The 25,370-nt window shown below is 33.6% G+C and overlaps 1 protein-coding gene across 5 annotated transcripts in view; it reads left to right on the plus strand.

Moving 5' to 3' along the window:
- LOC141456792 (furin-like protease 1) overlaps nucleotides 1–25,370 on the plus strand; it is a 749,499-nt gene that overhangs the window by 679,997 nt on the left and 44,132 nt on the right. For all 5 annotated transcript variants that reach the window (XM_074133067.1, XM_074133073.1, XM_074133070.1 and 2 more), the window contains exon 5: nucleotides 22,695–22,823. In XM_074133067.1, coding sequence (XP_073989168.1) covers nucleotides 22,695–22,823 — 129 coding nt within the window. The remainder of the gene's footprint in view (nucleotides 1–22,694; nucleotides 22,824–25,370) is intronic.

Raw genomic sequence — 25,370 nt, forward strand, 5'->3', positions numbered from 1 at the left:
ACGACTTTCGTACTTAAAACTTTTACTTTAAAATATGAAACTTTATTCCACTTACTGCTTCTAATTTATTACTTTTAAGTCTTCTAAAATTAAACTGTATTTATCTACTAAATCGCAAACAGATTCTTTTGATTGAGAGCAATTTAAAGGAGCAAGTTTACGTCAGAAGAAATAATTTATCTCGCCAGTAACCATGGAAATGAAGTTCTATTAATAAACCTATTGAGTGGTTTATAAAGTGCTGATCTGACAAGCGGGATGAAATCTGTCCATTCTTTGACAGAATTGTCGCACCAGGGGGAGTTTCCCGGTTATGCAAACAATCCCAAACTTAGATGGAACACAAACAACACCCGAAACACCAGGACGAGATGCTGCTGGTAGTACTGGGTATTGACATATTTATTTTTAGTTACTATCCATAAATAGCAATAACAGTAGGGGGGGTTACAATTTTAGATATTATTTTCTTTTTTTAATGGCGAAAACATCTGTTTATAAAGATTTCTGAGCATAAAAATTAAAAAATAAAAGCTTTTTTTTAAGGGATTGGTCAATGCGCGTCAACACTATTTCCAAAAAAAAAATCAAAAACAAAATGAGGAAAAATGGGAAGGAGAAATGGAAATCGGGGAAAAAGATGGGGAAATGGCAGAAAGTCAAACTTAATATTAGGTTTGGGTTCCAACAGGAGCCCCCCAGAGTGTAACTTAGCAGATCCAATTCTTTAAAGGACGTGCCATTTACTGGCTTCTTTTTAAAATAGATTGTTTCGAAAGCTACTCTAAACTGTTTTGGGTATACCGGAACTTGGTATCCTGATTACATGTATGAAGGTTCATTAATTATACTTTTATCATTCTCTCAGCAAGATCCATTTTAGGGTACTTTATTCTAGGGAGAGAGAGGGAGGAAACTAAATAGGCGCACTTAAAGTGATCTCTTATATAAGTAAGTGAGTAAGAAAAGGGATTCGGTTAGTGCTTAGCGCATAGCATTCCCACGCAGTGATCCCGAATTCAAAACCCAGCTGCTGGTCCCTTAGATTTTGTTTTTAGGAGTTTCCTAATAGTTTACTGCCTGGTGATGGACCAAAAGTATCCTTAGTTGAGGAAAAGTTTTGAAATAACAGTTATAGATTATTGTGGTTGAAATGGCAATACAAATTTCAAGCTCCATTCTCTGGTACATGGCTCCCAAGATGGACATAAACTAGGCCACCAAGCGATCATCTGTAAAGCACGATTTCATGATAAGAGGCTAAAATATTCTAGGACAGCGTTTCCCAAACTGTGCAGGTTGGTGGTACGCGAAAAATAATCAATAATAGCGGACATAAAAAATTAAATCATAAAAATATAAAAACGTTTTTTCCATTAATACATAAAAATTATTTTAATTAATAATATTATATAGTAAAGTTGTTAATATGTACAGTAATAAGGTTGGTCTGTCTCAAGATATTCAAGAAAATATAATATTTACATATTTAACAGGGTTAAAATTGTCTTTCATGGAGTATTTTCCCAATCCCGAAAACACTAATGATAATTGGATTTCAAACCCCTTCTATAAAGAAAATTTAGGAAAAGCTACATCATTATCAATAAAAGTTAAAGAATTACCATGTGACAGAACTTAAATAATAACTATGTAAAAATCTGCTTAAAGAGACTTGATTGCAATGAGTAAGCTCTATCCAAGCAACATTAAATTTAATTGGTACTTACAGGTAGTTGAATGCTTAAAAAATATTAATTCAGAAGATTTGGGTTCAAATATAATAATCCTAAAGAACTTTGTAAATTAATTAATAATTTTGAAGAGAAAAATATGTACGTAATTTTTAATTATTTAAAAAAAGTTTTAAAACTAAGAGATCTTAACACTTTACAAGTTTATAAAGTGAACATGAACTTGAACTCCTTTGTAACATATACTCGTACATTGTATCTCTATACAGATAAAGATGTTAATAGTAAAATAACACACTCGGAGTAACAAATTTCACGAAATGAAAACATTTTTACGAAGTGGTACAATTTAGCATGATGTACTTACTACCAAGTGGTACGGTGAGCCAAAAAAAGGTTGGGAAACACTGTTCTAGGAGATAAAAAAAAAGATGCTAGAAAGATGAGCAAAAATTGTGGCCTACCAAAAATTAGAAGAACCTAATATAACCAGATTAGAGCCCCTAAGGAGAAAAATACAGCCTCTGATGTTCTGTCCAGTGTTGCAACTAGTCAATGCGTGTCTACAGATCTATTTCTTACTTTGACTCCTGAGGAGATTCTCCTGGTCTTTTTGTAAAATGAAGAGGCAACTTCTACTTAAACTAGAAGGAGGTTGACAAGGTAAGCCTTTTGAGGCTAAAGGCTCTCCTCTTTCATTGTTTCAAACCTAACAAAATACAATACTCACGAAGCTATCTCTCATTTTATCAACCCTAATTTTTCAGAAAATGTTTTATTGCCATTGAATGATTGATTGATACTTCTCCAGAATATTAAAAGAACAAAATAGCTACTTAATTTACCATTTTAGAAATGTCGCACAAAAGATATTACAAATTATGATTTGTATATTAAAAATGTATTTTATTTATTCTGTGTTATTAGTTGTTTATTAGAATGAATATTTAATAATAATATGTGAGTAATAAAACAAAAAGACATAAATTTCCACATTTACTGTTTAGAGACGTTTGAGCTCTAAACCATATAGAGAGCTTGAGCTTGGCCAAAGTTTGAACATATTTTCAAGCTTAATTAAATTTAGTAATATCTGCTACTATAGTAAGATTATTACTACTAGTGCTCTACGGTTATGTATGCAACTCCGTGGGAATTACAATAAACCATTTAAGTCTCCTAATAATATTTCTCTCTCCATTTATATATCTGGGTGCATATGTATCTGTACCATATTAATAATACGTATACTACGTATATCTCTCTATTTAAATAGCTAGTAATACTAATAATATTTAATTGCTGTAATAATCCGAGAACGTCCCAATTTCAACTCTAACACAAATTATGGATGAAGACCATTAGCATTGTACTGTCTGCCCTTTTGGTGGCGTTCAGCCAATAGGATTTTATTTCATGGTTATAAAACAAACGATAAAGATTATTTTACTGAACAAGATTTAAGCTGGTGATTTATTTTTTACTGAAATAATCTTCATATAGCTTTACAGTTTGTTTTTTTTTTAGCGGAGAAATTTAGTTCAAAAAAGGGGTTCTAAACCGAAGAATTTAACTAAACTTCTAGAAATGTTTTTTCGCGTTTAAGACCCTGCTTGGGCTGTATAATCTAAACACAGTTTGATAGAGGGGGATCCCACTGCTCTTAGTCTTGGTACAGCAATTTTACAGAAAATCGTCGAAAAATTAGATTTCCAGTTTTTATTCCCCGCTGAAAACTTAAAATAGAAAACCCTACCCGATTACAATACTACTTAAAATTAAATTTGATAAATTAAAACAGAGTTAAATTGGCTTAAACAGTAGAGGAAAAAAGAATTCTGGAACTCTGTTTTACTTTTTCTTCCCAAAAAATAAAACTAGAAGATTATAATGAACTAGCCTAGAATGATCCAAAGTATTGATCCACCAATAGTGCTGCCTGATCCAATATTGACTGGAATATAAATGGAATACTTATTCCCCCCCCCCACTCTCCTCATTGGCAAAACCCAGTTATGTCAAAAGGGAAAAAAGCACATACGTACACAAAAGGGAATGGTTTCCTTGGTTTCCTGAATAGCTTTGTGCAGTTCTCCCTGACTTTACCTCCTATTTTAACTGCATCGTTGCGCACATTCATATAATATACAGAGCTTTTTCCTTCTTTTTTTTATTCCTGCAAGTTAGGAGCTTTTGCTTGCACTATTATGTAAACCATTCCTACTTTGAGGCGTGGTAAAGAATTTTCCTTCATAGGTCGGTAAGAGGCGTTTCAAGTAGTTTCTCTCCCTTACACATACACCCAACCCTTCTGCAACCCTTTCAACTACTTAAATTCGTTTGCAGGATCACTAATTTCTTTCCTATTTGAAGGAATTAGTGCATATGTACTATTCAATATTTGTCTATGAAAGAGCATCCTGTAAAATTCAAAATATCATGCTAGTATTCACGATTAATAAATATATATATTTTCCTTTTTAATTTGTTTCGTTATTTACAATCTGTATAATATAATATACAATAAGTAAATAGGGAGAATGAAGGATAAATGGATGCGTGAAAGGCAGGAGGAGAGGAACCACCCTGCGGTAGCTCTCTCATTAATAAATATATATATTTATTTCAAAAAACAAATTGTTTTGTAATAAACTGCAGTTTCAAGGTTTTCCCTGCAAACTTGCAATGTTTGCTAAACAGTAATTGACTCTCTAATAAAAATTATTTGATTTTATTATAGCAATAAAAAAAAAAACGTTTCAAGGAATTATTACCGTAGTTTTTCCATAATAATAATTTTCATGAAAATAATTTAAATAACAATAGCAAGTAGATGAATATGATGATGAGAAAATCGTGTTTAAGATTTCTAGACCTTCAAATATTACATATTTTGTGATAGCAAACAAGCAAGTGAAATAGCAATTTTTAATAAAGATAAAACCTATTTCCACCTTTTCCTAGGGCAGCCCTAAAATTATTATTATTATTATTATTTCTGGAAAGAAGCCTTAAAAGAAAGATTAAGCCCTTTTATGAACAAGGTATGAGTTACTTTAATTTAAATTAAAAAGGGTCCGATATGTCCAAGTGCTGCCTAGGTATGGCTTAGCTTTCAGCGAAAAAATCTCAAGTTCTGTCTAAAGACAAACTCGAAGCCCCAATACAAAACTCAATCATTTCAATGTTAAACAAATCAATTGAATACAAATTTGTATAAAGCAATCCTCTTCTTTGTACAGATCTGGTGCTAGGTACCTTGGGCTCTAACATAGACAAAAGGACTCACGTGGAACCCACACACTAGACTTAAAAGACAAGCAATGACGAAACGTGCGAAACTACTTTACAGGCTACTTGGACGACGCTCCAAATTGCCCATAGAACTCGAACGCTTAATATACAGTACTATCCTCAAACCTATGTGTACTTACGGGACTAGAGCTGCGGGGGTTCAGCCAAAACCTACAAACATACGGACTGTACAGGATATTTCAATCAAAACTACTGCCGGCAGATAGTTGACGCTCCTTTCTACGGTGACTAACCTCACTCTTCACAACGACCTCAACATTCCCTTCATAGACCAACTCGCTAAGACTAAATACCAAAAATTCCATACTGCTCTCTCGACCAGCTCTAATCCTCTTGTACTGTCTCTCGCCTCCTCTGACATCCCTGACAATACTCTTCGTCGACTGAATCGCCAGTGGCCCCACGACTTCCTTGTAGGATGAAGGCCTAAATCATTATTCTCCTATCTCTCCTCTCTCCTCCTCACATTCTCCTCTCTCCTATAGAGGGTGCAACCGCTGGGTAGCTTCTCTCCTCCTGCTCTCCTCCCGCACCAGTTCATCACTCTCTCCATATTTACTTATTAAAACTGTCCGGTAGGACAGTTGTATAAGGGTTGATCGTCAAAAACTGCACGAAAAAGCGTAACGTTGAAAAACACCCAACTTTGACAATTTTTTTCTCTTTTTCTATAAAAGATAAAATTCCCAAATTTTCTTTATAATATAAGGCAAATCCTCCTTTATAACTGTTATTTTTTTGCAACAACCCAGATTTAATAGATTTCGAGAAATTGTATACTGTATACAGATTGCAAATAACAAATTAAATTAAAAAAAAAACTGATATAAAGTTACAATTATTGGACGATAAAGGAACAGTGAAATTATCAGAATCAAGAAATTTCCTTGCGATCAACCTGATACTCATTTGAAACCGAAACGTCTTGTTTTGTTCTTTATTTTCAGTTTCTATCAGGCATTCGGTTTCCCTAATATAAAATTAAAATGGTTACCAGTCAAGGATGGATAGCGCGTTACTATTTTCACTAAGGAATTGTAATTAATATCATTTCTTATAGTTTTTTTTAAAAATAAGATGTTACGTATTTAAGTTCCTGTGTTCCAATAGTTCCAATAGAAATTTATGTTTGTCAATTAAGGGCGGAGGATGCCTATCACTTTTTTAGGTATTTGCTCCTTATTCAAAGAATTTAGGTTTTCGGTATTTAGGCAAATGTACCTTTCTTACATTCAAAGAAGATTTTAAATTTAATAAAAGAGAAAATATAAGTCATCATTCTTAATAAAAAAAGCTATAGCTCGTCGAAAAGTTTTTTAGTAAATGAATTAAAGCAATGATTTATTGAAACAAAAAGCTAGGCTTTATTATTTAATTCCCAGGATTCTTATAAAATGCCAGGAAGGAGACAGGTCAATTTGTGGAACATTTTAGGCATGCACTGTTTGAATTTCCTGTATTCCCAATAAAGTTTAATGTTCCCAGTAGAAAAATAAATTAAATAAACAAAAACACCATTATTTACAGTGTTTACTATGTTTTGATTTAATATAAAAATGAAAACTTGAATAAAATGATGTTATTCCAATCGCTTTACTTTGAAAGGAATTTTTGAAATTTCCTATAATTTTGTTATTTATTATTATTTTTGCCTTATTTTAATTATTATAAATGTTTGAAAATATGAAATTGTTTAATTTATATGTTAGATATATTTTTTATGAACTTACTTTTTCCTATTAAACATTTTATTAAAGATAAAAGAAATTTTTGGTAATATATTCATTGCAAAGACTTTGCCTTTCCTAAATCAGTTTTATAAGATTTTAAAGATATTTTTGTACATTAACTAAATAAAATATTATATATTTTTTCCCCCACAAACTTTTATAGAAAAAGTTCCATTGTAGGCAGGTGAATTTTAGGTATTGTTTTATAAAAAAAAAAAAAAAAAATGTTTAATCCAAGTAAAACATAGGCTTGAAAAAAGGTAGAGATAATACTCCTGGGAGCCGAGTAACAAAAAATAAAGTACCATATATTTAAAAAAAAAGAAAAAAGTTCGTAGAATGTACGATATCCCTAAGGTTAATTAAATAGGGATTACACTCATATACACTTTAAAAAAAAAAGGGAAATGGAGAGTCCCAGCTCTCTTTATGAGGTTTTATATATACTTTTATCCCGTATTAAATTGGTAAAGCAGTTCTATTTGTAGGAACTTGATACCGCCCAGTTTATTTCAAGGGCTTATATTTAATTAAATAATATTATTCATTTATTGTATTGTAATTTATTTTTATTTTTTGTATATTTGAAGATTTACTAAAAACCTTATAATACTTATGTGATAATTATGCATATTCGTAGTTACAAGGACCCGAAAAATCAAAAGGAGCGCCCTGAGTGTTCCTTTTGGATGAAGCGTGAAACAAAACTTAGGGGAAAACCATGGGACCTCACAAAAGGAAAAGGATTCTCCTGCTAGATCTCTAAACCTCTTTGGATTTGCCACGGCCGGGTGGAACGGTTCTCACCCAAAGTCTAACTTAAACCCTTAGGTACATGACAGTGGATATAATCTTATTTCTTTGTAAAAACGCTAGATGCAAGTCTCAGAACATCCAATATAATCAATAATAGAAGACTCTCTGGCAATGTTATTTGATAATAATTTCATTTATAGAACTGTAACAAAAAAATAATATTTCACTTCGCTGCAGATATATAAAAACTCTTTTTGTATACTACAATAAAGCTATTATTATTATTTGAAAAAGTGAAGGGATGAGGGAATATTGAAAAGAATATTTTGGAAAGAAAGTGGAAACGGGAGCGAAATAAGGATATAAAAGGAAATACAAAATATCGCACCTGTAATACTATTTATTGTAACCTGCCATTATAACTTTCTTTCTCCGTTATCGTGATAATCTTCTTTATTTTGTAACCCCACCCATGGGGGTCGGGGACCTCGTGTCCATTTTCACAAACTGGGGGGGTACCCGTTATTAAATTGCCATTAATTTTATCCGAGCATCATTTATCACCTAGCTATAAACTCTTGATGACGTATTTAATTAATAGTTATTAATAGTTTGGTCCAGTTTTTGCAGCCCTTAATAAGGATCATCAGTTTGGTTGAAAAGTTAGTTTTTTATAAAAAATTTGATTGATCTAAATGTAATTTATCTTTTTCTTTTTAGTTTATTCTAATCATGTCATTTATTCTTATTCTTACAATAGTCCTAGATTGTAGATTGTATTATAGAAGAGCGGTTCCACCAAAAAGGGCAAGGAACGCCGGCAATCTAAAATGCCCATTTTACCGGGGCTTTAAGACCAACAAATCCGTCTAAGAGTTTCCGGATAGCAGTACAGTAAACTAATAGTGACAGGATACTATAGGAGCATGGCGACTTAATCGCCACAATGCACTGGAATAAACCTAGAAAGTTCTGGTAAAGATTACCAGATGCCCGAATCTCCGGTAGGGAAACATTCAACCTCCCGAAGACGAGAAATCCTAGTTTAACCTAGTTCAATCAAGTTTTAATCTAACATCAGACTGACTATTACATCTTGATCATCAAACACTGGTCATGAGAAGAAGTTAAGAGAATTTTCTTTGAAATAGAACTCTATGTCAATTTCCCCTTCAAGCATTTCCCATTCCAAAAAAAATAGCATCATCTGAAAGGGCGAGATGGTCTTTCGGTTACCTCAAGCAGTAATCACAAGAAAGATTGATAATTGTACTAGAACAGGAGCCAGTGAAAAGCTCCAGCAATTGTTATAAATTGAATTCCTTCACAATTCTGTTTCCCTGATTCCACCATTTCACCCAAAGGCACAATATATTTGTGAGTACTAAATGTGTTTGTGAGAGTCGTGCGTGAATTAGTTCACATCAGATGATGTTATTTTTGAAAAGGAACTGTTGAAGGCAACAACAAAAATTATTACAAAAATGTTTGTTCGTTAGTTGATGTAATATATTATCGTTCATTAAATTTGAAATCTAGTGGGTGGAAGGGTATTGGGGGTGATGATGAGTATTGAGGCAGCACGTAACCCCCATAATCCGTAGTCTTGGTGGGCGAATGGCTTAGGGAGGATTGTAACTGGAAGAAGAATGTTTTAATAAATGTCTGGGGAGAGTACCTCACCATAGGGTTGGGGGCGGCGAGGTTGAAGCGGTTGGAATGGTTGGGCTATATCCGGCTGACACAGGAAGGAGTAGAAATTGCCCATGGAACTCCTTCAAGTAGAGGCCTTATGATGTTCTCTCTCTGTTTATTAGAAGGAGAGGTTGTAAGCTTTCTGTCCCGCCCCCTCAAGTTGCTCCAAGGCGTCCTTAAATACCCAGATCTATTTTCCATTCTATATTCCTGCAAGCGTGGGGCCAATACTCTAGCAGCGGTATTACGATCTTTTTTTGGGGGATCTTTTTTATATTATATACAACTTACATAGAGGACAATAGTATTTATTCTATCATATAGCAAACTAAATAACGATTCCTGTCTATGTATCTAGATCTTCACGCCTCTATGGGCTATCTTTTCCACCCTTAGTAGGGTGGAAAAAACCCATTTCACATACTTAGTGGAACTTAGAGCTTTGAAGGAGAGCCTCTTAAAGCTCAAATATTGCCTACTATGTATACATTGCGACGGCACCCTGCTTTTCCGACCCTCTTCTCTTCAATAAGGGTGTCTGAGAGATATGTTCTCAACATAGCACCGTGTGTAGCAAATGGAATTCTAAAATATTGATCCATCTTATTGCTACCCCTAAAGTAATCAATACTTTCTTGTGTCGCATGAAAGTGTGATCACTGAAAGAACAATTCAGTGGTGCTTCGCAATTTCATTCGCAACAATTACAAGTTACACTATTAAGTTACATCTTTTAAATTGGCCCAAATAACCCCACGTCTTAAACCTGTTCCTATGCTGGCTGATATATCGTAGCTTCCTTTTTGGGCACCATGAATTTCAACACAAAATATTTTCAGAAAATATCGAGACAATGTTGTTGGCCGTTCAACTTATGGATACTGAAAAGTTATCTGTTGGCTGATTTAGTATTTTTTGGAGAGGATAAAAATCCAAATAAATAATATCTTTTCTTATTATTACTAAAAGTTTCGACAAACAATGCCTGTCATCATCAGAGGGAATATAATACGCTAAAGGGTGCGAGGAAAAGAGAAAAGGTTTGGAAAACTTAACCACCAAACTTCTTGCTTCTTTCTTTCTTCGTATTACACCCATGAAGGGCAGTAGCATCCTCAATTTTCGGGTCGTATTAAGATTTTACAGGATAGGATGGTCAGCCCTACATCTTAACCCCATTGGAGGACCTTGGATTTCAAGGGTTTACTCCCTTTGCCGAAGTTATCTCCAAGGGAAGGTAGCCCTTAGGTGTGTGTGTAGTGTATCTGCTTTGGTCTCCTTGTTTAAGTGAATATAGTGTAAGTGTATTGTGTCCCTATTGTACAAGTGAAAGTGCATGGAGTACTGTGCTAGGATTGCAACACCCAAGGAAGCTGCATGAACAGTGGGAACTCATTTTATATTAACTTTATAATCTCCTGAAGACGAGAGACAAAGCTCGTTGAAACGTCAGAAATAATTAATAAAAATAATTGTCCGATAGCCAATCAATAGTTTTGCTTGTTTGGCGATTGTATTGATATTAAATAAGTTTTAGCTTTTAGTTCAATACCAGTTCTTCTGTTGATGCAGACCACATCGTCACGTATCATTTATTGTGCGACTAATCCGGGAAATTTAATCAATAAATCTTATCACTTAACGGTGTACAATGGAGATTCCATGAGCCTGTTTGCAGTAAGGAGATGCTTGGAGTTAGAAAGGCATCTAGAATAGACTCTACTAAAAATTAATTATAAAATAAACTCAGTTAATAGATACCTCTCCTGTCTGGAAGAAACATTTCGCATTAATTATCGCCTCTGATTGAATTGATCGTTAAAACAATTATCGGTTATTTCACAATAATAATGGTCGATTATATCGTGAACAGGCCACCATCTAAAGGTTAATAAAAGCCCTTCATTATTCAAGTAATAATAATAAATTTGTTTTTGATATCTTCGCCGATTAATTTAATGATTAGTTATGATCGTCTTGAATCTTTCTGGGAATTTAATTATTTGTATGGATTGAAAAATGTTGTAATTGAGAAGTTATTTTATTGAAGGGTGGGGATTGAACTGGGAGTTCCTTCCCCTTCTTTCTCACTGTCCTACACTCTCTCTCTAACTTTCCAGAATAACACTGTGGCTCCAAATAAAGTACAAAAATTGAAGGTTCTCAAGGTAACCTAGGCAAACCATAAAGTGTTAGTTTGTTCATGATATCTGGAGTAGAGAACCCTACCCCACGCTGTGAAAATTCCTCACGACCCAGCTGGTTTTCCCAATGGTGTAACAAGTGTTTGTAACTTTGGAAGACAGTGAACTAGAGTTTAACTGTAGGTTTGCTAAGCTCAAATAGTTGTACAGAGGCAATCCCTAAGAGTTCTTGTAATAAGGGCCAATTGAAGGAGTCAGTGTTGAGTGGTGTTCATGTTGTTAGGCTGGGATACCCATAGGGACGTTTCAAATAAAAGTTGCGTACAAAGTTTTTTTTTTAAAAAAAAAGAAATCATTGAAGCTATTTTAGACAAAATCTCAAATAAAAACAAAAATGTTATCCTGTAAATTCTTGCAGTTAGAAAAACTTGATGACCACAATATTTTCGGTATAAAACGCAATTATAATTTTATTTCCTTACCTACGGAGAAAAGCTAAGAAGGAATAATGTCAAAAACCGCTGTAACTTCTCCGCAAATTAAGTAAATGATTATCATTAAAAGACTTACATTTTTACCAATTTCTAGCGTTACTTTCTTAATCAATATTTTGTTATTATCTAAAGTTTAAAATTCATTCATTTAAAAGAAATTATCCCAACTTTAATAATTGTGGATAAATGAAAAGTATCTGATGTAACGATGGAATTGAAAGGGCAATGAACAAAAAGGGAACTAAATAGAAAAATGAGTGAATTTTGAAATTGAAAAAACATAGCCCTTCACTAGTTTAGCTCAGAAAATTCCACTTAGTTTTCTCTTGGTCTAACAAATTTTCCAAAGTACTCTTGTCAAGGCCAAAACTATTAGACAGATTACAATAATGGTGATAAAGGTAGATTCTATAAAACTATGGCAGATCAGTTACCTAGACAACCATGGTTTAAGGGAACTGTCACTAATAAATGGGTTGTTGCGACAATAAGCAGGCTGAGAGCGAACCACGCGGTGTGCGGATCGTATCTACACAGGATCAACAAAAGGTCCTCTCCTCTTTGCGTAGATTGCAATGAGGAGGAGGATTTCAAACATGTAATAATGATATGTCCACGTTATGTGGTAGAAAGGAAACGCATGTTTGACGATATATACAGGTATTTAGATGCACCATTTCGCTACGAAGACATTATATTCTCCACCAACATTTATGTGCTTAAGTCGATAGCAGAGCTAGCAATGAAATATGAATGTATTTAAAAGCTATAGCCGAATTAGAATGAATGGAAGAAAATGCTTAGAGAAGGATTACGTGATTTTAATTTTGGTTAAGCTCGTAGAAGGATGGCAGGAGCACAGAGTGCTGCTCCATCCATTAGCAGTAGTTTATGTAAATATCGGTATATAGTAGAATGATGAATGTGTGAAGCGAATGTATTTGTAGGTAAGAATGGAGAGTGAGTGATATTCTAGTGATAAGCACCTAGACGATGCTGGCTGTATGGCGGAAGCCAATGCCAAAAAATAAAAATAAAAAACTATTAGAAACAATAAGGCCATTGGAGATTGTAAATGAACTTAAGCTTCAGATCATTGTGGGGCTGCCAACACTTAGATGTACTCTGAAAGGAGAAATTGTTGCCTCAAGATCTGGGAAAATGAGTTCAAAATTTTAAGAAAACTCAGTGCCATTTAAATTTTGTATACGTTGAGGGCACCGAATATTGTTTGCAAACAAAGAATTATTGGCTTCGTGAATTTTTCAACTTGAAGTAGCATATAAAGTATTGCATTTAATTTAGATTATATTCTACGTTATTATTTGTTAATGATTACTAACAAAAGTTGAGTTTTTAAAAATAAGGTCGGGTTAAATTTACATTTAAATTTAAAAGAATTAAGTCTGAATTAAGGAGAGAATTTGATAAATCTGTTATAAAAGAGAAAAGAAAGTGAAAAATAAAGAATGAGAAGAGGATAGGTCAGAGAAGATACTAGAACAAGATCGCCTTCATGCCCTATTTCTTAGTCTACTCGGCAGTATTAGTTGTACGAGGTCTTATTAGAAGGACAAGAGGATTATGCGCCTTACTGGATTAAGTGGCCCTATCAAGAAGGGCATCGTAGTTGGGCCCTATCAAGAAGGGCATCGTAATTGGAACTAGTAATGATAAAACATTTCTTTAAAGATTAGCTACTTCTTCACAAAAAAAGCACTCTATTATTTTTTTAAAAAAATATAGAAACTTGTGCCCTAACTTCGTTTTTCTTTCTTCCATCTATTTTCCTGTTGTATCTCTAACTTCAGTAAAGAACTTTTAGATGAAGACACAAAGTTGTAGAAGGAGGAAATCAATTCATTCATTCATTAAATGGGAAAGTCTTGAAAGTTTACAAATAGTATTCCCAATAGGAACTTATTGCTAGGTTTAAGCTTCTCTTTTAAGTCTAGGTTTGGTTTGTCAATTCACTTCATTAGCAGTGTCACAGATGGAATTCAGCAAATTCTCTAAAATTGTGTTGGGGGGGGGGAATCGATAGAATTAACAGCAAATGAAGGAACTCGGAAGTTTAAATCAGGGTATCAAACTTTATGGCAGAACTCTAGCCTGAATTAAGGGGCTATAGTGCATAAAGTTATTAAAAGTTTTTCCTTCAATTTATTTAGTAAGCCTGGACTTAGTATAGTCATAATTATATTGACTAAAAAGATAAGGTAATCGCAAAAAGCGATTTTTTTTTATTTAAATAATTATCAGGTACCATTTATTCTTGAGGTATCCTAAATTTTTACCGAACTTCGCCAACCCGCTGCTACGTAGTCTGTCCCAAACTACCCTTCCCTCGAGTTCTTCCGGAAATCTAATGGTTTCTGGATCACCAGAACGCAAGATAAAAAATATGGCACCCTTCGGATTCATTTCAACGGTATCCGGGCGTAGGATAGTCATCGTTGGATGGCTTTTTCGTTCAGATCTTCCACAATACATTTTGTTTATTGTATTACATAGTCGCAATCGTATTAGGCAGTGGTAAATAGAAGTAAAAACATAATAATAATAATTAAATATATAATTATCAAGGGTCATTGTTTTAAAACTAATTACTTGCCATGAACGGATATGCCTCATTCTCTTAGTTCTGGACCTTAAAAATATCTCTGATTTCCTAAATTTAGAATTAGTCGCAAATCGGTTTTGCCGGAAATGCACTTTACTGGAAAGCGTGTGATGCCTAGTTAGGATATTACATATTACCCTTGCTAGTTTTAGATGAAGAGGTTCATAAAATAAAACAAAATATAAGAATCTCCACTTGTTTTACTCCAATTTCCGTATTCCCTACTTCTAAAGTTCCGTTCTCATGCCAGGGCTGTTTCATACATCTTAGGTCGGAATGTTTTGGAAGACCAATTGCAGAAAAAAGGGAAAGAATGGAATATCTTTGCTAGTTTACAACGTATTCCTTAATTTCTATTTCTAACGTTATTTTTCATGCCTAGTTTCGATATTACAAATTACTATTGCTAGTTTTAGATGTAGAGGTTCTTAAAATAGGAGGAAATATAAGAAACTCCACTTGTTTTAATCCAATTTCCGTATTACCTACTTCTAAAGTTCCGTTCTTATACCAGGGCAGTTTCATACATCTTAGGTCGGCTTGTTTTGTAAGATGAAGTTCAGAAAAAAGGGAAAGAATGGAAAATTTGCTGGTTTACAATTAATTACTTATTTTCTGAATAGCGTACGAAATTTCGTTTTAAAAAAGGAAAACTGCACATAAATATGGGGCTGCACTGAATCAGCTGAATTTTTGATCATCAGGTTTCTCAGTTAAAGAAAGTCAAGATACTGTTTGCTTACAAAACTTGCAGAAACATGGACGCAATGCTATGAGTGAATTAGATGATTATGGTGGAGTTTTGCACCCTAATTAGAAAACTATAATTGTTTGTCAATTTACCTGCTGAGAGCCACCCTGGACTAACTGACCTCGCTTTAAATTTATTAAAAATACAAACTAGGATTTCAAACGAACATTTAATTGTCAAAATAACCTGAGCTATGCTTTTCCTTTTAGTAGTCATGCCCAATACAATACAATAGCACGTGACATAATATTCTTTAGAATAATGTTCATGGTTTCAAATACGCTATGCTGACTGGTTAAAGAGAAGAAAAGATACAAAAATGTTCCCCGCACGATTCCAAACATCGCACAATACAAAAGTGTTGCCAAATGTCAATTCCAGTATTCCTGGACAACACTACTGTTACCAATGGTCGTGTCAAAAACATTCTTGATTTAGGATCTTCAACATAGCCAGCTGATAGCTCTTTGATCTTCCGCTAATAGTGTGCTTCATTTTACTTTTTTAAAATCTTTTTTCTTTTTTTGGAGTGCCAGGTGTTTGTTTACTTTTTTAAATCGTCATTTTTATTTTGGTTTTCAACTCTTTTTTTTAAATTTAATCACTTTGATGGTTTGTTGTCAATAATGTTTTAATAACCAATTTTTGGTCAACGTCCATAGAAGTGGACTAGCCACTTTTTCAGAAAACTTGGCGAACCTATTTTTATTATTATTAATATTAATATTATCCTGTTACCCAACAATATACATAACGTTCGCAAAGATAATTGATGAAACAATTATTTCAGTTTAATAAACCCACAGGGCAGAACTTGAGCTAATTATATATAAACAAACTACAAACACAATTAGCGCTAAAACCGGAGGCGTCCGTCCATATTCCATGCACAAATCCAACACGTCTGGGACCTAAAATAGCTCAATTTACCGTTAACAGTCTACCAAATTCTGAGTACATCTAGCTAGCTACTTTAATCAAGTTCCTATTTTGGTCTTGTACTTGAAGTGATTCGTTGAAATGAAAAAGCATTTAGGAGAGGATGGAACCAAGATTCTTTAAGAACCGTAGGACCAGTTTTGCTAAAAATTTTATCTTCAGACTTAGCAAAGCTTTTTGTATGGAGGACTTCTGTTTCTAGGTATAAACACAACAACCGAGCCTAAACTAAAAATCATGAAAACCAATAATGAATTAGCTAGCGTGGAGTCTTAGCTGAAAATTTTCAGCTAAATAAATTCTGGTCCGTCTAGTGAAACTTCAATATATTTCCTCACAGTGGAGAGGAAGATGCTTCTTCATTTTGTTTTTGGGGGCGCAGGAAGAGGTTGCGTCAGTTTCTCAGCTCTTTGGGCATTTCAAATCCTGATTTCTCTCGCTATATTTGTTTTTTTCACAGTGGTTGAATTTCACTTGTTCGCTACAGTGAACAGTTTATTTCTAATCACAAAATTTGTAAGTAAACTAATGTCTATTTTTTCAGGCGGGCTTTACGATATCAAATTAGGAATCGTGAATGGAGGCGACTAACAAACATACTTAACTATAAATTTCTTATATTAGACATTAAATAAAATCGAAGGCCTGGACCAGGTAATCGAGCTCAGTATCACAATTCTTCATCTCTAACCGCGCGTTACAAAATATTGTGAATGTCTGGGTTTAATTTAAGTTTTGATTGGAGAAAAGTGATTGGTAATGTTGAGTCTGACTGTCTCTCTGTCACCCACGCATAACTTCAAAAGATATTTATGCACAAATGTGGATGTGACATTTTTCTTAAATAGAATTTTTATACCAACTGGTGGGTTAAAGCAAATAGAATGATTCACTTTCAGGACAAAAGCTTCTTCGATCCCTTCTAAAAGTAGTCATTCGCAGCAAGGGAAACTTAACGAGGGTTAACGGAAGAAAGGGAAATCTGAAGCGTCGGGCTGGCCCCTTCCTTTACTAACTGTAGAGGGCGATGTCCTTAGAGTGGAAAATAAATTAGAAGGGGAGAAAATCAATTTCCAAATCTTTTCAATAATAAAAGAACCAATTTGTGAAATGTAATGAAGGTGTGAGTAGGATTTAGACTGGATGCTGGAGAGTGTGGGTGGATGGGGAAGTAAAGTAGAGGGTATGAGAAAGGAAAAAGAGAGAGGCTGGAGGCTGAGAGTTTAACTAGGGCTGAGAGGGTACCACTGACTGAGATCAAGAGTTACACTAGAGCAACTCAGTCAGTGCTGCTGGAATCAGGCAAAGTCACTGTCCTATAGTTTGTACAGATATATTGGTACCGGATAAGCAAATAGAATGAAAAGATCATTTATTCTAAGAAAGTTCTTTATTTACAATATAAATGATAAGCATTGCTCCTCTGACCATTATTTAGTATTTAGATTCCCTTACTTTAGAAGTAGGGAATACGGAAATTGAAGTAAAACAAGTGGAGATTCTTATATTTTCTTCTATTTTATGAATCTCTTGATCTAAAACGAGCAATAGTAATGTATAATATCCAAACTAGACTTGAAATACAACGTTAGAAATCGTAAATAAAGAATACATTGTAAACTAGCAAAGATATTCCATTCTTTCCCTTTTTTCTGCACTTGGTCTTCCAAAACGAGCCGACCTAAGATGTATGAAACAGTCCTGGCATGAGAACGGAACTTTAGAAGTAGGGAATACGGAAATTGGAGTAAAACAAGTGCAGATTCTTATATTTTCTTCTATTTTATGAATCTCTTGATCTAAAACGAGCAATAGTAATGTGTAATATCCAAACTAGGCTTGAAAAATAACGTTAGAAATAGAAAATAAGGAATACGTTGTGAACTAGCAAACATTTTCCATTCTTTCCCTTTTTTCTGCACTTGGTCTTCCAAAACAAGCCGACCTAAGATGTTATGACGTGCACGCTGCGCTTCTTGTTTTTTAAAAATTATTACAATTTTTTTATCCCAACTACACAAGTATTAACCATAACTTTATTTCTCACAAATAATTTGACTTTTTTAATCCGGTCCAAATTAGGTTTTTTTTTTTTTGTCTACTGTTTCTTCAGTTGGGTTTTTGTAAATAATTTTTTTTCCATTGTAAATTTGCCAGTTTGTTAATTTTATCCGACTGAACAAAAATACTGTGCTGGAACTCTTTTCTTTACAAATTATTTCTTCTCCAGTTTCTCCAGTTCTTGGTGATTACAATTGAAGTGAACGGGGAGAAACCCTTTCTTTCAATTCAACTTCATTTTCCAGGACCTCAGGTTTCTTGTATACATATATTTTTTGCTCCAAGGATACACTTAATCTGTCGCTTACTCACTCCTGTTTTTCCAGCCCTAATTTATTTTTAATTCCCTGGAGGAGGATGAGGGAAGGTTTTCTCCTGCTTGTCCCTACCAAGAACCTATCTCCTAACAGCTGGGGAGTCCCGCTTCTAGCCCAAGTCACCTGTAGTCTCCAAGACTACTGCTCAACCACTTTTAGTCCCTTTTTTTTAGCAAGATTAACAAGTTCTCTTCCCATTTTAGGACCTCTATCTCCCGCTACTTCCTGACGTTTTTAATTCTGTTATTTTTTTTTACTTTTTACTCTTGTCCATGTATTGAAATAAGAAGAGTAATAAATTATCTTCCTTTCTGTCTTTTAGTCAGTGTGATTTAATTAATAAGCTCTTGAGCTTCTAGTTAATATAAGGACACTGGTCTGTGCAAGAGATAAAAGAGAGGATTTTTTCTTGTCCTCCGTAATGAATTTTTACTGACTTAATGCGCTGTTAAAGGAGCAGAGTGCGTTAAATGCAAATGCAGCAAAGAATTAATTACAAAGAATGTTTTCTGTTTATTACAGTGTAGCACTAAATTAGTGAATAATTAATAATTAAGATGTTTTAATTACAATCCACTTTTTTGCTTAAGAATCTAACGTCTTAATTGCTAATTTAGAGCATTTTAAGTGAACTATTTAGGTCTTTCTAAGTGGCTATCGAAATATTAGATAGTACTTTTCAAAGATAAGAAATTTACGCAGCGGAACTGATAATTGGAAATAGCTTAAAATGAAAAGCTGAATAATAAGGAAAGCTGAATAATAAGGAAAGCTGAAATGAAAGGCAAACTTCCTGTGGTATAAATTAAAAATTGGGGAAAAACTTTACCAAAGGTAGCCTAAAGATCGTGGTGAAACATCAGCATCATTTAAGGAGAATAAAGTCGAGAGTCTAAAGAATTTTTGGGTAACGGCTGCTAAGGCTTAAGAAAAAGGTTGCTAGCTTCAATAAGAAAATGATGAAAAGCTTAGATACCATATCCTACCTAAATCCTCCTTGGTTGGGAGCAGTAAAGTTTCCATTAAGATAGAACATCAAATCTTATTTCAGATAACTCATGAGCCGTTATAAAAAACAATACGAATATATCGAAAAGCTTGAAGGAAATCACTGAGTATTTTCCTCTTAAAGAGAAATAAGATGTGGATACTTCGATTAAAGGCTTTTTGAAAGAAGTGAAATTTTTACTAATCGAACCATGAAGACTACAAAGAATTAAGAATCTCAAAATAATAATGTTTACAAGAAATAATTTGAACATAACTGTAAACTTTAAGGATTATAAATGATTAGAAGAAATAAAGGATTCCAAAGTTGGACTTTCTCCTTTCTTATAGTATATATCAATCCGAAATAATTGGATTTTCGCCATTTCTTTTAAAGCAGTTCTACTGCCTTCTACTTTTAGGACGTTGCCTAGCGACAGATTGCATGTTCAAAAAAAAAAACCAGTTTCCTCCAGAATATTTTTAAAATTAAAAGACATTGAACTAATTATTATTCAAAAAGCCAAACTTACTACTTCTTTTAAAATGGCAGTTGAATAAAAAGGAATAATCATATATTCAGAAAAGATCGCGATTCAAAAAAAAAAGGTATTCAAAAGGAAAAGAATCTTTATTATGCAGGAACAAATGCAGCGATATTCCCTTTGGAATTACAAAGTTTATTTAGAATCAGTAATATTAAAGTTAGTAAATAGAAGTTTACAGTTATATAAAGGAAATGGATTGGAAATTATGTAATTTAGTATATAAATGAAGGAAATGTATTTTCATTTTCTTTGATTTTCTAAAGGATTTCTTATTCTAATTTCTGTGCGTCACGGGATGGAACTTGGAGCATTATCAATCCTTCCTGTTAATACAATCCTTTATCCCTTCAATCAATCCTTTCTTTCTAATTATAAATAATTATGGCGTACAAATATTTGAGGTGATTAAGGTGGCCATTGATTATCAAAGAAGCTGGAGGCCTCCAATTAATGTTAGTTAAATTCTGGAACATGTTTTCCCGTGATTTAAGAACTCCCCCTATAAAACAGTTAAAGTCAAACGACATGTCAAAGACAAATTTTCTATCCGGTTAAGAAACAAAATTTAAATAGACTTAGCGACCACCCTAAGAACAATATTAGAACAGCAGCTGTAATCATCTTCTTCTGTCATTGCAATTACTTTCGCGAGGATTCTCTCTCTTGTTTTTTTTTTAAAAAAAATGGACCGTAAAATTGCTTCTTAATTTTCCGCAATTTCCTAGAGAACAGTTTGTTCAGTGTACGCATTAAGGAAACAAAAAGAAAAATCCTATTATCTCTGGTAGAGATATATTTCATAGTGAAGGTAGTAAAATATGAAAGCAGAAGGAATGGTTAATGACCCTTGGACCATCCTTAAGAAGAAATAGTACTTAGAAGCAGTAGCCGGTAGTGCTGCTTCTTGATGGACCAGGACTTCCAAAAAAAATGAAACAAAAGATTAATTCCAAGATTCTACTTCATAGTTCATTTTTTCCGTACTTCTTTATTTCGCTTCGTCTTAATGTTTGTCTTTCTTTTTGTAATGTGATAATTAATAGTGTGAGGCAGTTCTACAGCTGAAATGGTGGCTATACTTCTTTCAGTTCTAGTTCTTCAGTATAGAGAGAGAGGGTTTACCCGGTGAAGATAAATGAGAAGAGTTGTTAGCCTTGCCAAATAGATCATGACTGCTTATTATTTACAACATCTTTGTTTTACGTTGTTCCTTTTTATTTGCCAACGATTACGTCAAATTGTTGTAGTAGAGTTTACACCAGAAAGATCCGTTTTTAAGGATTCTAAGTGGACTGTACATCGTACTGGACAAATGGTTGGGTTTAAAAAAACTGGAAAATATCGTTTGTACTTCTGTTTTCATTGATTCCAAACCAATTTTGCGATTTTCACCAGTCATCAAAGTTTGAATCAACAAATAGAACTTATACAGTGCAAAGATAAGAGTCAACAAAAATGAAGAGTGTTACAAATACTTTGAATGAATACCGGTGATGAATGAAATTCCAAAACTGCTTAGATTAATTGAAGAAAACAAGAAACAAGCAAGTTTGTTGATGCAATCAACAAACAGTACGGGAAATGTCAGTGTTTAAACAAATTAAAAGCTGAAACAAAAGTACTTCCTTTGTATACCCTCACGACACTTGACTGCAACTTAAAAAGTTACAAATCTTCATCAGGAAGATTGTTTGAAAACAAGAAACAAAGAACTTTCTCCGAAAATGATTCCAATGAATTTAAACGTAGATAAAAAGTTGTTGCTACGATTTTTGAGCTCGTTCGAAAATGGCATGAAAGAGGAAGTGAGTTTACCTCAAGGGGTTATTTCCGTTTTAAGCCACTTTCTCAACTTCCGGTAAGGGTGGTCTAAACTTGACTTTCCTCACGAAGAATTTTCGTAAATCAAAAGTTGGTTTTTAATTTAAATTACTGTCTTGGTACCTTGGGCTTTACTTAGACCGAAGACTTTCTTGGAACCCCTACACTAGACTTAAAAGAACAGAACTAAACAGACGCTATCGACTACTTAAAATACTGTTAGACGATAGATCGAAACTCTCTCTGGACAACAAAAGACTGATTTATACTTCTATTTTGAAAATCCCATCTGGGCTTATGGAATAGAGCTGTGGGGTTCAACCAAACGCTCCAATCTACAAAGGATTCAATCGCTACAATCTAAAATACTTCGAACTATGTCTCCAACCTGACTACACACACTGACCTTAACATTCCTTTTATCACCGAAGTTGCTGAAAACAAGATACAGAAAACTCCACTTCAGCCTGCAATCTCATATAAATCCTCTAGCTAAAAATCTTTCTTCTAGAACTCTTCCTGACAACCAGGACAAGACGCCTTAAAAGACAGTGGCCTCATGATCTCCTCCCCAGAGAAGAGAGTGGGACTAACCATCTAATATTTGGGAGTGTTATCACTGGATAACTTCTCCACTCGTTACTTATCATTTGTTACTCGGTTATCACTGTTACTTGTAGCGCTAACGCGCTGATTGTAGCATAAATAAACGCAAAAAAAAAAAATTATTGTCATGAAAATTGTGGTTAGTTGTTTTCGTGATCTTAATTATGACTCTCTAGTATTTGATGGTAATGTTGATTTCTTTCTTTTTTTCAGAATCGTGGTTCAGGACTTGATATGAGTGTAGAAGGTGCATGGAAAGAAGGAGTCACCGGCAAAGGCATCGTGGTGACCATTCTGGACGATGGCCTAGAAAAAGATCATCCTGATCTCAGGGAGAATTATGTAAGTTTGACGTTTTGTAGAATTTTATTTTTAGAACGATTTACTTTAAAAAAAAAAAAAAAATACTAGAAAAAGGCTCTAGACATTTTTGTTTTTTGGTAGTATATAATTAGAATGCACAGTTAAAAGCATTGTCAGCATTTAATCCGGCTCAGCGCACTTATTTTCATTACTTTTTGAAGGATTTAGTATTTTCATCCAGCATCACAAACTGGTTGATTGATCTGTTTGATACAGATTGTTAATTTCCATCTTTAACACTCCTGTCACAGTCTACACTCGCTGAAACAGCACTCAGTATTGCGGACTAAAATGGTTAAACTGTATTTGATATCCGCTTCGACGCTTCCATAACTGAATTACTGTCAACCGCAATTCATTCAATACTTAGCTTACTTGCAAAAGCCATCGTACTCGGTAAACTGTGTTAGTGGACAGATTCGACTAAATAGCGCCTGAAAGTTAGTTCTTCATTTGTGTTTTCTCAATTTATGTGTCCTTGTTCTGAAAAAGCTATTCCGCCTTATAATTAATACTATTGCATTAACAGTATGAAAGTAATTACTTATTAATAACTACTACTTATTAAAGTAACTTCTTATTTCTCTTTGTATAAAGAAGAGTAATTACCCTAATTCTTTGTTAAAAGAGTATGCAATAGTATAAGTGCAATAGATAATAATATGTGCAACGACTATTATAGAGGTCCTCTCCTCTTTGCGTAGATTGCTGATGTTACTCGGTTATCACTGTTACTTGTAGCGCTAACGCGCTGATTGTAGCATAAATAAACGCAAAAAAAAAAATTATTGTCATGAAAATTGTGGTTAGTTGTTTTCGTGATCTTAATTATGACTCTCTAGTATTTGATGGTATTTCAGATGGAGTATTTCAAACATATAATAATGATATGTCCACGTTATGTGGTAGAAAGGAAACGAATGTTTGACGACATATACAGGTATTTAGATGCACCCTATCGCTACGAAGACATAATATTCTCCACCAATGTGCTTAAGTCTATAGCAGAGCTAGCTAAGAAATATGAGTGTATCTAAAAGTTATAGCCGAATTAGAATGAATGTAAGAAAATGATCAGAGAAGGATTTAATTTTGGTTAAGCTATAAGGATGGCAGGAATATAGAGTACTGATCCATCCATTAGTTGTAAGTTTGTATGTCAATAGTTGTACATAGTAGAGGGATGAATGTGTGAAACGAATGTATCTATAAGTAAGAATGGAGAGTGAGTGATGTTCTAGTAATAAGCACCTAGACGATGCTGGCTGTATGGCGAAAACCAAAAAAAAGCACCCCCAAAATAAAACTTTTATAGAATATGCGCTTATAAATTACTTAACACAATTCAATGAAGTACTACATTTAGTTTGTTCGAAACACTAACGTTCTTTCTTTTTAATGACCAAAAATAGCCTCTTCAAGAACTATCAATCAAGAACTGACAACTCAAAACTAAATTTAAAAGTTGCCCAAAAAATGTGTAGTTATTCAAGAAATTTTCCAACCAAAATTTGAGATATTTATCCAATAATTGCAATGGATAAACCGCATTCGTTTTCCTCTAAAATTTGTTGATGTTGGTGTTCTTTTGTGTTCAGAAATATATTTGTCAACCGTTTGTTGTAAATATTTGCTTTTATTCGGCAGAATTTTTGTTTTTTGTCAAAAATAAATCCAGAGATTATTTCACAGCCATATTATGGCTCTTTTTAGAGCTCACAAAATGCTTTTATTAGGCTACATGTGTTCGTTGATTAATTGCTTTTAAAATATTATCCCACTTTGATATGTAAATTTAACATTGAATACTCTATATTTAAATCCTTGTTTGTTAAATGGACTTAACAATAATTAGGTTTTCCAGAATTGATCAACATTTTACGTAAATTAATCTTTGTATTCATGTTGTAACTTAAATCAGCTGTTATTTTTTTTTTTGTATTTTTAATTGTTACGCAGAATTGGTTTTCGTAAAATCGCCGAGTCAAATTTTAGCCAATAATAAAATTCATTTGCTTCTATTAAAGTCGAAAAATGAGAGAGATATGTTGTCACTAATTTCTAAATTTTTTTTAAAAAAAAAAGCCTATTCCGTTCTATTCTTCGACCACAGATTCCCCAACTTCAGCTCCATTTTATAAAGATGTCGAGCTAATAATTGTTTAAATCTGAATGGAAACTGACCGGATTCCCCCATACGGTGATCTCAGGTTCGAAACCAGCTGCTGGCTTTAGATTTTCTCTTTCTAGATGCTACTTTCAGCATATTGTCTGGTGATAGACGGTGCTTTTTCTATAACGAAGGTACACTTTCCGGAAGTGAATGAAAAAAAGAGGTTTTCATTTTTTCGTAACTCGATTTCATTTCCATTAAACATTTTTTTCAATGAAAGATAAATCTAGAAGGGTGGTGGATCTCACTTTGGAACAACAAGTATCATGGGTTCAAATCTTTGGCAGAACTTAATCTAATTTGTTGTAGGCCCAAACTCAGTTATTACAACTCAAATCCCAAGTGGCAGAACT

This window comes from Rhodnius prolixus, unplaced genomic scaffold (assembly GCF_049639745.1).
Source record: "Rhodnius prolixus isolate KJV_2025 unplaced genomic scaffold, Rpr scaffold_10, whole genome shotgun sequence".
In the NCBI taxonomy this organism is placed as follows: domain Eukaryota; kingdom Metazoa; phylum Arthropoda; class Insecta; order Hemiptera; family Reduviidae; genus Rhodnius; species Rhodnius prolixus.